The 16259-nt window shown below is 28.1% G+C and overlaps 1 protein-coding gene across 1 annotated transcript in view; it reads right to left on the reverse strand.

The window, feature by feature from the left end:
- LOC142331361 (mitochondrial genome maintenance exonuclease 1-like) overlaps window positions 1–16252 on the reverse strand; it is a 35178-nt gene extending 18926 nt beyond the window's left edge. Inside the window, exons 1-2 of the mRNA XM_075377210.1 lie at window positions 15991–16252; window positions 5640–6048 (exon numbers count right to left, since the gene is read on the reverse strand). Of these exons, the coding sequence (XP_075233325.1) occupies window positions 5640–6048; window positions 15991–16167 (586 nt within the window). The 5' untranslated portion in view covers window positions 16168–16252. The remainder of the gene's footprint in view (window positions 1–5639; window positions 6049–15990) is intronic.
- Between the last annotated feature and the right edge of the window lie 7 nt (window positions 16253–16259).

Here is a 16259-nt window from a genome sequence, read left to right on the forward strand (position 1 = left end):
ACATTCAGTATAGCGAATTTGTGAAAAATTGCACTAATTGTTTTGGGGTCTGGAATCTTGCGATTCGGTAAATGTACGAGATCAGTAAAGAAAGTAATGAGACTGGTCTAGAAAAACTTTTTATTTACAATTCAATTATACATGGATTCTACACCTTCAAAATAGTTCCCTCGGGAAGCCACGAAACGCTTCAAGCGGTTTTCCCGCTCTTCAGAGTAGTGTTGGAACTCAGAAAACAGAATATCTTCAGATGGTCAGTTATATTTCTTTTAATGTTTTCTATTGTTCCAAAATGTTGTCCTTTGAGATTTTTTTTTAGAACAGGAAAAGTCACCGGGACCAAGTCAGGTGAATAAGGTGGTTGAAGAACTACAGGAATGTTTTTCTTTGCCAAAAACTCACTAATTGAGAGTGCAGCATGACAAGGTGCATTGACATGATGCAGCATTTGGTTGTCTTTGATGGTTGGTCTCACACGGTCAACTTTTTTCTGCAGTCTTTCAAGAATTACTCTGTAAACATATTGATTTACAGTCTGTCCTGTAGGCAAAAACTTCTTACGGACAATGCCATTACTTATCAAAGAAACAAATTAGCATGGTTTTGATTTGATCATTTTTGCTTTTTTGGGACGTGGTGAGTTTGAAGTGTGCCACTCTTTGCTCTGGCGTTTTGTTTCTGGGTCGTACTCAAATAGCCAAGATTCATCACCAGTAATAACATTTTTTTAGAAAATCAGGATCAGTTTCTATTCACCCTAGAAGATCACGGCACGCTTCCATCCTGTTGTTTTTCTGTTCAATAGTGAGGTTTTTCGGACCAATTTTGCACAAAATTTTTCATCTTCAATTCGTTTGCCAAAATTTTATGGTTATGCATGGTTCAAATTCAATTGTTCTGCAATCATTCTGACAGTTAATCGCTGGTCATACCATATATAAAGCCTCTGATTCATTCAACATTGTCACTTTTTGATGTTAATGGTCTTCCAGAGTGTGGATTATCTGCAACTGATTCCCAGCCATCTGAAAATACTTTAAACCACCTAAAATCTTGAACTCGTGAGAGCATCATCTCTGTATGACCTTTTCAATTTTGAAAAAGTTTCAGTAGCATTTTCACAGAGTTTAACACAAAACTTGATTGCACAACGTTGCTCATAATTAGTATCACTCATTTTTGGAATGCACAACAAAAACTTGTTTCACGAAAAGTTTGTTTCCGTCTCACGTGACAACAATAAACTACAAATATTAATACCTAATATAAATCAGCTGTTCATATAACCGTATGTTTACAAGTAACTTTACAGTGATGCCACTTTGGCTGCCAAAAAAAGTCTTATTAGTTTACTACATTAGTAGTCTCATTACTTTATTACAGACCTTGTATTTTATATTCTACTGCAGCAGCTGTAGCATTACCATTACACACACACAAAATGAATACCATTTCAACATATTCCTCTGTTGTAAATAAGTACAGCATTACTTACTTCCAACGACAGCACAGTTCACAGTATCTGATGTTCTTAATGTAACTTATAGAATGATTTAAACACAGATACAGTATTACACACATTATTGATCAGCTGTTGTTTTATTGCAAACTTTGAAATAATAATTTATTGTATTTGTCATTAATAAAAAATGTATTATTTTGGTTTATTTATTTTTATTTTACAATACATAATTTCCAATTTTTAAAAAAAAATTTAACAGTAAATATTGTTTTTAAAGTCACCAAAAGAGAATTTGGTTTGTGTTTACATTAAATAAGTACTTTTCTGACATATGTAGTAATGTACTGTTTCTAAAATTCTAATTTTTCTTTGTTTTATTCAACCTATTTTACACAATTTTGTTCAGAATTAGATTCTCTACAAGTTTTGTTAAAATTGTTATGTTTCTATTACCCATTTAACAAAGTTATTGTACATCAAACAAAAAAACATAGTTTTAAGTTTTTTACCACAATTTATTGGTTTTCACCTTAGATTTCTGTAAAACTATTACAAATATGGTTCTGGGATGTATTTTACTTGATTTTTCAGGTTAATAAACAAAAAGAAATCACTAATTCTGCTCCTTAATTAACAGCCTAAAAATTTTAGTACGACCTTATTTTCGCAAGCAGAACAGGTTTGAAAATCCCACAAGAACTTCTGATACAAGTGACTTATACCCCCTTTTTTTATAACTGAGTGAGAATACTGGATTCAGTTTGTGGTATTCTTCTTTGTACTTAGGGGTTACTACAATGAACCTATATTTCATTCTTTTTGATTTTTGGGTGGCAGTGGGTGGAGGCTACATAAAAATTCCAAAAATGACCATTGGTTTATTTGATATACCACTACAAAGATATCGATGAGACAAGAAAATTGATACAATTCAAACTACATTCTGATTATCCAATTCAAAATAGTGGCCAATAATCTGTTTTTTCAGAAGTTATAACTAAGGCGGGGGGGGGGGGTGTTATGGTCCCCTTTAAGTTTTTGTTATTTGGGTCATTCCACATTAAATTAATGAAAATAAATGCACTTCTCAGATTCATGTTCCACTAATTCAAATAAAATACAGGTTTGGCTTTACCCATAAAGTGATGCAAAAAATTATTTTTCAGTCCCTCAGTTTTTTGTGTAGGACTTCTAAAAAAAAATTGCAAAAAGCAAGGATTCCTCATTCGTAAATTTATACGGTATTTTTCACTTAACAGTGAAAATTGATTTTCGTTAACACGAAAATCAACATTAACTTAAAGAACACAATGGAATAAAATAAAATAAAAAAGTGAAAGATATGAATGTTATTCCATTGGGAAATACTTAGTACCTAACAATTGCTACTCTTCTCAGTATTACTTCACACTGAACTTCATACCACAGCACAAAACTAAACATTAGTACAACTATGAGTAAAAACATAACCAATAACTTTTGCAATGGAAGATACAGTAGATGGCTGTATATAGATAGATCAGCACTCCTAGTGGCACACAAATGCACTAAAACGTATTAATTGTCTTCCACCCACTACTACAGTTGTGCCGGCTTGTTATGTTAGTTGTGTTTGGTTTTCAATAAAAATGAATGTGAAAACATTATGCTCAGCATTCATAGACAATGATTATATTACTTTTTAAAGAATTAAATAAATTCTCTACAAGTTTTATAGAAATGTTTATGCATTTATTACTTATTTAAGAAAGTTATTTTAAACTAAATGTTAAAAAGTTGGTTTTTGGATCTCTAATTTTGGGTTTTAAGTCAGATATCTTAAAAACTAAAGGCAATACAATTGTGGGACCTATATTATTGAATTTTTCAGGTCAAAAACCATACAAAATTATTAATTTTGCCTCTCAATTAACATTCAAAAAATTTCAGTACAAACTCACTGGGGAAGCTGAGATCCAAGTAAAATCTTTTGTTAGCCTAACTCGCTAACGAAGCATTTCCAGACCTATGTTTATATGAACTCTTTTCATTGTTTTGATAAGCGGAATTATACCTACAATGTATTGCAGATTCCTCACTAAACATCCTGTATTCAAAATCAAAAAAAGATTTTTGGTGACTTTCTAATCACAAGAACTTGCCAAGTAACATATAACATGAAAGCCCATTCCAAAAGATTTAAAATGACACCAAATTCATCTCTCTAGCTCTCATAGAAGCTGAGAAAATTAATTCTTTGTAATTACCTGAACCTTGCTTTTTGCAATTTTTTCACTTTTTTACAGGGTCCTACACAAAAAAACTGAGCAATTAAAAAATTTGAAAAAAAAATATTTTTTTGCATAACTTTGTAGATATGATCAATCCTGTGAAATTTGTAATGTTCAAGTTGTGAGACTTCTTTATTTGGCATGGAATGACCCATTTGAGGTGTCCCGATTCTCTCTTTGGTATTCTTCCTAAGAGAGTATTCAGCTTTCTGAGGGGGCTGGGGATAGGGGCGGCTAAAAAATCTTGAATGGGTTATATGGTAATGCAATACGTTGTTTTATAAGTTTTTGCAAGGTGAGCAAAATATCAAAAAAATTAAATTCTGATTTATGAATTAAATAAAAATGGCGATCACAAATGTTATTGTTAATTAAAAATTGAAAAAATTAATATTAAAACTTTTCAAATACTTGTTTTAATTAAACTTGCAGTCAACATTTAAAAATGATTATTAGACAATTTAAAAAAAAATAATTTTTTAACATTAAAATTATATTTCATAAAAGATTTTGAGAAAATTATAAGCTGGCAATGTCTACAGCTAATCAACAATTAAACACTTAAGCTACATTTTTCAAAATTTATATTCATTGTTGATTTTGTGATAACTAACAGATGTTGAAGTAAAACTGCATTAGTGTTATTTTTGGATGAAGTTTTATGTTTTTGTTAGCAAGCTTAAAAAAAGTTTAAAAATAGGTCAAAAAATAAAAATGGTAAAAGAAAAGAGATCAAAATTTAAAAAAAATAATAATTAGATAAAAACAATTTAACCTGACTAAGAAATTTTAACTTTGTTAAAAAAAACCTTAATTATAAAAGAATGGATGGCATCCTACCATACAATTTCCAGGATCGCAGTCACAAATTTAAATAGTTAACACAACTTTATGGACAATTTAAATTAATGGTAATTTAGATGGAGGTATGTACTATGCTTTCTGAACAAGCAGATAATTCCAGCTCTTAACAACTGATAAGAGGACCAAATGGATTGAGGTAGCTTGTAGATCAAACGGGCAACCTTTACTCATTAGAGACGAGATGTGTTTTTCCAGTTAGATGGGGCACTCCACACTGCACTTGGTACGTGAGAAGTGTGCTGAACCAGTAGTTTCCAAATCATTGGATAGATTTACGTGGTAGTATTAAATGGCCAGCCACGTCACCTGACCTGAATTCCTGTCACCTGAATTCCAGGTCAACTGATCTGATGAGATCTTCTGCGAGGGCATTTTAAAATCAATTGTTTACAGCCCATTGCCAACTTCTCTCAAAGAATTAGGAGAATGCATTAGGATAAAATGTAGGAAGAATTCACCAGAAACTTTACACAATATTAGAATGTAATTCTTTTAATATCATTTTGCTTGCACCGCAAAGCCCTTTAAAACAAGGAATCACATGACCATATGTTACATTTAAAACTTTTTGGTTGCCTCTGCCCCCTGCCACCCATAAGGCTGACTGAATACACTAAATTGGCACTTCCTGAGTTAGTCTATCTTATCAGAGAAAATTTCCAAATATAGAATTGGAATACCTCAAATTAAAAAAATTAAAGGGAAGCATACAAATGCATTTCTACTTATCTGAAGCAACACATTGCTGGCTATCATTTTGGATTGGGTAATCAGAATTTAGTTTTAATTGAACTATTTTTCTCATGTCATCGAACTCCTTTTAAAATTATTTATCAAAAGACAATGGACCTGTTCAAAATTTTTGAGTTGCCTCCCCCACCTTATTTCACCTAAAAATCATAAAGGATGAAAAATATACTTTCACTGAAGTAGCCCTTCAGTAGAAGGAGGAATGCCACATATCACAAAGAGCTATTTCAATTATAAAAACGTTACAGCAGGGTGTAAGTTACTTTTTTACCACCATTTAGACTGGTACTTACCTTTGTTCATTGATTCAAAGCCTTCCACTCCAAGTTCAGCTATCATTTTCTTTTGCCAGTTTTCAAGAAGTAACTTAGATTTTTCAGGCATTGTAGCTTTTAATATCCTACTAACTGATGGTATATTTTTTAATACTTCATTATCATAATTAATGGAATAATCAAAACTTAGAGCTCCATTTTTTGGCAACTTATATTTTAACTTGACTTTTGTGTTATTAATTAATGGAAATTCAGTTACTTTACCCAGTGGTACAGTCAAATTAAAACTATATTTCTTATCACTTTCTTCCTTTTTTCCAATAACTGCATCATTATTTATAGGTTCTGATGAAACAATTTTACTAGGTTTTTGCTTTTCATAGTGAACCTTCTGCACCGTTTGAAACTTCACTGCACTCTCCCTCGTCTGAAAATCACGAGTACAAATTTTATTAATATTAGATTCACTCACACATATATTAGCAAGTATTTTTGAATGCAAAGGATTTCTTGATGGATTCTGGTAAGTCCAATGAATAGGTTGAGGAATTTTAGATTTCCTTTTATGATTTTTTGTAGCAGATAAAGGATGTGTAAAAGTAATAAAACAATGATGATTACAAATTTCAGGATTTCCTGAAAATTTTTGGTCAGCCCAAGGAATCAGTCGAGGAATTTTAGACTTTATTTTATTAGTTTTTTGTGCACAAAATGTATGTTTAGATAAACTACTAGGCAGAGAGAAAGTATTTTCTGCAAGACATTTCATTTTACCAAAAACAACATGCTCACTTGAATCTAATTTTTCAGAGTTTTTAAATAATTTGTTACAGTCATCCATATTTAATGCATACGAGGAAAAATTACGTGCCATTTGCATGTTTTTGTTAGGTTTTGAAAGCTCATCTTTTTTCTTAGTCTTAATAATATTTATAAATTCTAGTGTTCGACCTAATTTCATAGGATACTTAACAAGGTTCTTAATTTTTCCAATTTCAAGATTAATATCTTGACTGATATCAGTATTTTCATCAAAACTGTCTAACTCTCCAGAGTACATGAGAAGTTTCTCAAATCCTTCACCTTTATTTTCAAAATCATTATTTACATAGTAGTCATCAGTTTCTTCTTTTTCTGTGGAAAGACTGTTGTTCTTTTCTTCATTTTTAACATTTGTAACCATATCAATGCCTTCATCAAATGATATCTTTAATGAATTAACAGGAATTTCAGGACCAGATTTTGCTTCCTCACAACTCAAACTTAATGATACTGGACCGAAGTTTAATTTTACTGGGATTTTCTTTATTTCATCAAGTAAAATACTTTTCAGATCATCTGTTTCTTTATATTTTTTTATGGCAAATTTTTTTAAGTTCTTAATTAACTTGTTTTCACAATCTGCTCTGAACCAGTTGCAATATTTATCAGATTCCCTGATGTAAGCGTTAGACATCTTAAGATCAATGCAGTCTATTACAGCATGTGCTTCAGAGTTTTTAAACTCTTTTTTTATTATGACATTCATGAGACCAGAAAACTTTTTTGAATCTCTTCGAGAAGTAAAATCATTTCTATAAAAAATATTATTAATCCTTTTTAAACGCGACTTCAGAATTATTGAATTTTTCAAATTATTACGTCGGGAAATTTTATAAATGGATGAATTTTTAATTTTTTGAAACTTTATAAAATACTTTTTCAAATTTTTACAAACAGTAAGAGTATCGAGATCACTTATCATATTGTCACAAATCGATGAGCCATGGACTTTTCTCTTACAAATATCACTATCAGAAGAAGAAAATTTGAAGAAGAAATGTCGTAACTGTTCTATTGCTTCCTTATTGACATGCTTTTTTTCATCCTCTTCAATATTATATCTAGATATCATATTTTTTTCAGAGGTAGATATATCATTTTCGACTGTAAAATCAACAGAATTAGATAATTTCTTAGAAAATAATTTACTAGCTATAGATAAAGGACAATATTCCAAATTCTGATGCTCAATATTACCACTATAACTCAAGTTATCATTTTCTTCAACCACAGTTTTTGTTTTCAATAAATCAGATCCACCTGGCAATTCTACAGGATTAGATTGTTTCTCATCCAGTAATTCATAAGTTCTAGACAAAGTCATCGGTTTTCTACCAAGGGATTCACCACTAATCTGAACTGTAACAGAAATTGCATCTGCATAATTTTTTGATTTATTTATGTTTGAAGAATAGTTTTCTTTATTTCTTGAATCAAATGGTTCTTTTAAATTTTCAAAAGTTTGGGAAAAGTTGCCACATAAAATTTCACTATTTTTGTTATCACTTATAGAAATTTTTTCATTTTTTAAATTAGGCTGTTCAGAAAATTCTTCACAAATATTATTATCATTATTTTTTTTACTAATATCTTTTGTTTTTTTAGTCGTCATACAAATAATTTGATTGTCATCATTATAATTAAACACAGAATTTTTCAACAAAGCTCGAAAATCATCCAAGGCCTGTAACAAACAATCAATTTTTCGCAAAACTATTTCTTCTTTGTTATACAAAATTTCTTTACTTTGAGAAGAAAACAAACTACTATCAGCTTTATCACATTTTACCTTATTGAATTTAATATTATCATTATTTTTACACAAATAAATACCAGTACTATCATCAGCTTTATCTAGATCAGAAGTTGATACAGCATCTGTTAACGGAAGGGCTATAACAGGTTTTTTATTGCTCTTTTCCTTTTTCAGTACTTCATTTCTATCATTATTTAATGCTTTTTTAAAATATAAACATGTTTTTACAGATAATGTATTATTTAACTTAGATGAATGTAAATCAACATTATTCCACCTGTTAGTATTATTATTATTATTATTACTATTATTATTATTTTTATTATTATTACTATTACTACTACTACTACTACTTTGAATTATTTTAGGACAATAATAATTATTATGTTCTGAACATTCTAATTTCATTGCATTATCAGATTTTAAGAGATGTGTTTCAGAAGCACATGTTTTTCCAATTGATTTTGTTACATCAGATTTTAAATATGATATTTTTTTTTTTTTAAACTGCTCAGTTTTTGCTGATAAATTCACTGACTGTAATACATTTTTATTTCTAACTCTACTAATTAATTCTTTGCTATGATTAATGTCTCTCTTTGTTCTAAAATTTGCGGGAGAATTTTTTGGTAAATCAGATTCATCAGATAAACATTCAGAATCACTGAATTTTCTAATACCAGATTTTATTTTGCACGATTTATTCATATTGTAGTATTTATTGTCAGTTTCTTTCATATTAATTAAATTATTCTTTAGAATTTCATTTCTAAGCCGGTAATCATTTCCATTACATTCCTTTATTTCAATACTTTTACCAGAAGATTCTTTGAATTTACTTACACTTTCACTGACATTAGTTATGTTCATATCAGTGTGTTTAATACCAATTTCTTTAAGGGTAGTATGGCTGGTATAGTCATTATCATTTTCTACTATACAAATTGCCTTTTTTGAACCATTTAATTTCTCATTAATAATCGGTTTATAACAAACATTTAAATTAGAGCTTTTAATTGGATTTTCAGAAGTTATATGTAATTTATTATCATTATTGTATTCAATATTAATCTTTTTTATATTATTAGAACAATTATTTTTTTCTTTATGTATCATTATTTGTGATGTTTTTGCATTAGTATATATATTTTTTTCACTTTCAAAATTACATAATTTGGATTTATCATAATCTGTAAAATCTAAACTGTTCCACAAATCTGACTTTTTCACTACAAATGCATTTTCACTGAAATCTTTAAAATTAAATTTCATATTTTCATTATTTTCGGGTATACCTAAATTACATAATCTTCGAGTTTTAGGTATATCATTCTCAGTAATAATTTTATTTTCTTCAAAGGAATGACTATTTTCTGATACACTTTTACCTTTTTTTTTATCATTACAATCAACAAAAATCTTTAATTTAGAACCTTCACTGTTTTTCATATCTTTTAATGTTTTTATATTACTACAATTACAGTACATGTTATTGGCATTTTTTTCTTCGTTTGCTTTACCCAATTTGTAATCTTGATTTACATTAGTAGTTTCTTTAGGCTGTTTACTTATGCTAATGATAACATCACACATTGATTCAGAGTGATTTAAATCATCTTGTGTGTTCTTATGAACCGAGGAAACAGAATCTCCTATATACTTATTATTACAAAATAATGTTGTTAGCGATTTATCTTTGTGTTTATTTTTAAAACTACACTTCGTAACATTCATAAAATTAGACTTGCTGAATGCAGAAAGCTGATCTAATATTTCAATTACATTCTTAGACTGATTTTTATTCACACTTTCTTCATGATTAGATGAAGAATAATCAATGTCATTAGAAGTATGAGTTTTATCTTTCACCTTATCGCTATTTTTTAAGGGTTTATAAGTTACAGATTTTGATAATGTACTGGATTCTTTACTATTTAGTTTAAGAAGACGTTCATCTTTATCAAATTTTTCTTTAAGATTAATTATAGAATAGCAAGCATCGCCTTTATCATGAATGAAAGATTCATTTAATTTATCAATTTTTCTTAAAGAACCAAAATCTGTAGAATTTTTTAATTGACTGATCTCTTTATTATTTTCTTTTAATTTACATTCTTTTTTTCTTTTTAACTGGAATTCATGTTTACATTTTTTATAAATAGATTCTTTGTGATTTGAGGAATAGCAAATATTCATATTAGAAGTGGAGTCACTTGTTAAATTTTCTTTGTTTTTCAAAGAGGTAATAATGTCCAATGATTTTTGCTGTTCACTAAATTCTCTATTACCTCTTTTAAAACTATATTCATTTTCATTTGAAGGAAACTTATATTCTCCCTTTTCATTAAATGTATTATTAGGTGAAAATGAACTTAGTTTGCTTACATCACTTTCAACTACATTTTTTGACTCTTCCTTTTGCAGTATTGAAAGTTGCACATCGCTTTCTGTAGAAGAATGGGCCTCAATGAAATCTGAATGCTCTTCTACATTTAAGCTTTTCTTTCTTTCATTTAATATTTTTCCAGAAAAGAGTAAATCTACTGCGTAACATTTTTCTAATAATGAAATTTCATCATTAACAAGTGTATTAGCTTCATAATTCTTAACATTGTGATTCTTTACATTTTCAATTTCCTTATTTGAAACATTTTTTACAAATCCACTATTACAATCACACATATTTTTCTCTTCCGTTCTTTGTTGAAAATGATTAAATACATTTCTCTTGTCATTCATTTTAGGGGCATCAATTAACTCTGTTTTCTGATTACAAATTGCAATATTATTATTAATATTTGGATAATGGAATAAACTTTTTTTACCCCAATCAAGCTCATATTTTTCATTAATATCTTCATCAATGAATTCATTTGAGAGACATTCATCTTCACTTGCATCAAAATTCTTATCATATTTCAAATTATTTTTCTTAATAAATTTATTATCACTAGAAGCACTACTGTGCTCCAGTTTATCTAAATTATTTAATTTTTTTGAGACTACAGGCAAGATATTTTTATAAAATTGAGTTATCTGTTTATCTTTTTGATTGCTAAAACTATCATCAAAAGTTTCTAAACAATTGTTTTCAGATAGTAAATCACCTTTTAAATCACTAAATGAACTGACTTTATTTTCTGTTCTAACTTCCCCTCCTTTCACTCCTGTATCAGTTTCCTCTCCACATTTTTGTAAGGGAATATCATGCTGTTTGTTTTCAGCAGTCCTACACCCAATTAAGTAATCAGATGTCTTTAAATTGTTATAAATACTAATTTGTTTGGATGTCTTTTCACTAACAGTCGGACGAACAGTTTTATTATTAACTGAATTAAAACCATCATTCTTATAAACATCAAATACTTTTATGCATTTTGTTTCAGAACCTTCTTCACTGTTTTTCTCAAATAAATGCTTATTCAATTTGTTTTCACTATTACAATTAACATCTTCATTTACTCCATTTACTTTTTTTTCTTTTAGTGAATTTACATAAAATGATAAAAACTTGTCTGCCATTTGATTAATCCAAAATATTATATTTTTTTCTGATTTTGAACTCTTACTTTTAAGTGAATGATACTCTTTTTCAGCTTCTAAACAATATTTATTTCTTTCACTATTTGTGTTATTATTCATATTCATATAATTACGATTAGAAGGTTTTGAAAAACACGGTTTGATACTCTGATAATCGATACTTGTTTCTTTAGTAGCGACAAAGTTTTTGCTAGAACTTAATTTAGATGCATTTTTATCTAATAAAGTTTTATCACTTTCACCACATTTAAGTAAATGCTTTTTGTTAGTCTTTAATTTGTTTTCGTGCACTTTTTTAAATACCGGTGTGTAAGATTTTCTTAGTATGGTATCATTAAATTTGTTATTCGGTAAACTAACAGAACCAAAATTTTTATTCTCATCTGATGACATGTGAAGGAAGTATTTCCTAAGTTTTTCTTTATCAAAATTCATGTTTTCAGATGAAACATCAACAAAACTTAACTCATGATTATACCGGCTTTCATCAACACTTCTTGGTCTAGTAACACTTAAGACAAGGTTATTACTAGAGGCATGTGAATCACTTAAAACAGTTTTAAATTTAGTCACAGGCTTTTTATTACGAACAGAGGCTTCATTCTGTCTTTTTATCATGCTTAATGATTCTTTTTTATCAAATTCCATTTGAGAAATAGTTTTTAAATTTTTATTTGGTAAATTATCTTTCACTGTATCTTCAATGTTATTACTAATAGCACTGATATTTCTATTAAAGATCACTCTCATATCTTTGGGAGAAACTAAATCATTTTTTTTATAATTCGATACGTTAACTTCTTTGTCATTAGGGAAATGTTTGCTGAATAGAGTTGATGTTTTGTTTTTTATAAATTGTTCACTCATACAAGAAGAACTACGTGGTAAAACATTAGTATTTGATATATCAAGATAATTACTGGGTTTTTTAATAAATGTAACAGAATTATCACTTTTCAAATCCCTACTTTTATTACAGGATCTTAAGCCAGTTTTACTCATGCTGCTGGTTTTAATATCAACATTATTCATAGCACACAAATTATAAGCATCTTTAAGGGAGTAGATAAAATTTAACTTTTCATTTGTGGAATAAAGTTTTACAGAAGTTGGAGCTAGAAAATTGGAAGAATCACTTCCATCCTTAGATAACATAAAATGTTTAGGATTAATATTGATTTTCTGTATAAAAGGTAATTTATTATTTTTAATACTTTTTAAATGATTTCTATAATCTGAAGTACTCACAACTGGTAGTGAATCAGCCCTTCTAAATGCTAGATGACTTACATTGTTGTTAAATACCTTGATTTCTTTATTTTTTAAAATGTGATTTGAGTAGGGGTATCTGTTAATTTTTTTTATATCTAAAGATAAATGTTTTTTTTGTCTATAATTCTGATAGCTAACAAAAGGAGGTGACAAACTCTTTTCAATAACAAAACTGTTGTATGAATTATTTTTACCTACTCTACGTTTATTTTTCTTGGATATATCTCTTTTCACAGGGTTAAATGATTTAGTTTTATTTGTATTTAACTGTCTTGCAGAAATGCTTTTTTCTGGTTTGTGGAAAACTGAATTAAAAGCAATAAATATATCTTTTTTATTAATATTAGAATGGTGTTTTGCAGTACATTTATTAAAACATTTTCTTTGAATAATTATTTGTGAATGATGGTTTTTCTTTTTAAAACCACAATTTTTCAGAAAATTATTTAAATATGTTTTATTACTCTTCACTTGTTTATTAGGTTTTATAATAGATTCTTTGGGCTTTAACAAATATTTCAGATCACTACTGTTTTTTAATGCACTACTATTTACAGGCAATAACAGTTTCTTAAAAGGAAATTTGTTATGACAGTTACCAAATTTATTAAAAATACTACCCTGGTCATTAATTTCTTTTTTATCACCAGTATCATTAAATGAATATACACTAATATTTTCAGGCATTTTATTGTTAATTACATCATCACAAAGTATCAAACCATTGTCATTATATTGCCAATCAATTTTGTTATATCTAGTTAAGAAAGCATTACGTTCACATGTGAGTCTCTCGATAACTTCATTTGGTTTTCTATCACCAGGAATAAAAGATCTCTTAGTAACTCCACTTAAATTTTTTTCATCATGATTGAATGGATGAATGGATTTCTGTTTATTTTTTTTATATCTTTTAACGTCTATATTTCCAGGCTTGAAATAATTATAAGAATTAAAATTTCTTTGAATTTTAATAAAAGGTTTATCTTTTTCAAGCCCAATTTTCTTATAATAAGTCACGTCTTTTTTATTACCTAACATCCTATAACTATAATTATTACAGTCTACAAAAGGATATTTGTTTCTTTTAGATGACTTCGGTTTTTTAATTAATGTCACTCCTACATGTAATTTCTCATTAACATTACCTACATTTAAAGGAATGATTTTGCTTGAATGCAATAAATAATGTTTATCTCTACATTCTGAGATTTGTAAATTATTATGATTTGAATTATCTTTAAAAGCTGTAATACTATTAATAAGTTTTTTAGGAACATTATTCAAAATATCATGTTTAAACTTAAAAGGTTTTCTTTTATGTGAATTATTATGATTATGATTATTATTAATCTTATCTTTAAAAAATAAAGTTTCATCAGAATTTTCAAAATTATTTATTGTTTTAATGCTATCTTCTGTATTAATAACAAAATAAGCTTCTTTTTTAATTTTATCTTCCCTTTCAATCTTGGTGCCACAATTATTTGAGTTTTTATTGTAACTAATAAACTGGGAAGTTTTATTAATCTCGTTGGCTGTATTGTCAAAAACCATTTTGTCAAACTTATCTAATGTTCTTCTGTTAACCCGAGATTTTTTTAAAATTTCAACATTTTTACAATCATTAAAATTTTCTTTAGAATTTTTATAAAAATTTTTCATTTTAGGATCAGTAATGAATTGTACATTATCAATTTTTACACCTTTATTTCTTTTTGAAATACTTTTTACTAAGAGAATTTTTTTTTTGTAATAATTCAACTTGGCCCAATCATTTTTTTGTAATTTTTGGAAGAATAAAATAATAAACAAAAAGTTTTTATTCTTTCCATTAACTTTTCTTTTATTTTTTGATTTAATATTGGTTAGAAGTTTACAGTATTTCTTCTGAATACCAACACTTAATGGCAATGAAGTTTGATTTTTTAAAGTATTGGTTATCAAAGTGCCAACAATATCATCTTTGTCTAGTTTATTTTTATCATAAATATTTTTAATAATGAACTTTTCATCAATAAAATTTTTTCCACCCATATTTTTATTTTGATTACAATAAGAAGAGTCTTGTGAATAATTTTTTACAATGTTCATATTATTTTTTAAATTAAAAGGTTTATTTTTACAATGAATCAAGCATTCAAATTCATCTTTCATCTGTTCCCAATTACAATCATAAAGGTTAACATAAGCATCATAGCAAGAGCAATTTTTATCACAGCAAGAGCAATTGTTACCACAGCAAGAGCATTTATCTAAAAACTCACTTTTTTCAAAACTTTGGGTATGTTTAGCTTTATTATTATTGAATCTATCAATATTTCCTGGAAGATGATTAAATGTTCTATCACTGTTAGGATTTTGATCATCATTAAATAAGCACTCTTCCAATTTACTGCAGTCTTTTTTAATATTTTTGTTAGGTGATTTATCAATTGTGTCTGATTGGATGTTATTGTCATTACTAATGGGATTACTACAGCTATGAGAATCCTTTTTTAACAAAGCACCGCTAGTATGGAATAACCTTGTAGACTGTGGCCTTTTTGTGCAACATAAAAAAAAATCCGAAAAAATTACTGACTTACAGGAGTTTAATTTTGATTTTTTATGTTGATTGCATCTATTATCACTTAACCTACTATTATCACCTTTTACAAAATCGAGATATGAAACATTATGATCTACGCCAGTTCTGTTCTTACATAACCTAACCTCCTTGGCATGAGCACTAAATTCATCACTCGATTCAACGCGGTACCAAGCCAAAGACTCATAACTACAGGTTCTTAAGAGACTGGACGTATATTTTTTACCGACATTATCTACTTCACATGAACATTTAATAACATTGTTCATCGGCGAATCCATACTACTGGCATGGCACGAACTAGCGTTCAAATAATTAATTTCCCGGTAATTTTTCACAAGAATTCTGCTACCTAAATGAGAAGAAACAAAATTTTCACTAGTTACCTTTTGTAATGTGAGACGTTTCTTGCGATTCCCCTGACTTTCAAGTAAATCGCCAAACAAATATTTATTCTCTGTATTAAATATTTTAGTCCAAGAAGTGTTGCTTGATTTCTCAACAAACTTTGTACCTACAACTGCAGCTTTTCTTAAACAAAGTAAAGATTTAGATCGAAACATATTAAAAATACTCAACTAAATTTTTAATCCGAACTGAAATTTACAAGAACTTCATGCCATCTTTACTAAAACATTGTTTACAAGTGTTGCTA

The sequence above is a fragment of the Lycorma delicatula genome, chromosome 10 (genome assembly GCF_047948215.1).
Source record: "Lycorma delicatula isolate Av1 chromosome 10, ASM4794821v1, whole genome shotgun sequence".
NCBI lineage: Eukaryota > Metazoa > Arthropoda > Insecta > Hemiptera > Fulgoridae > Lycorma > Lycorma delicatula.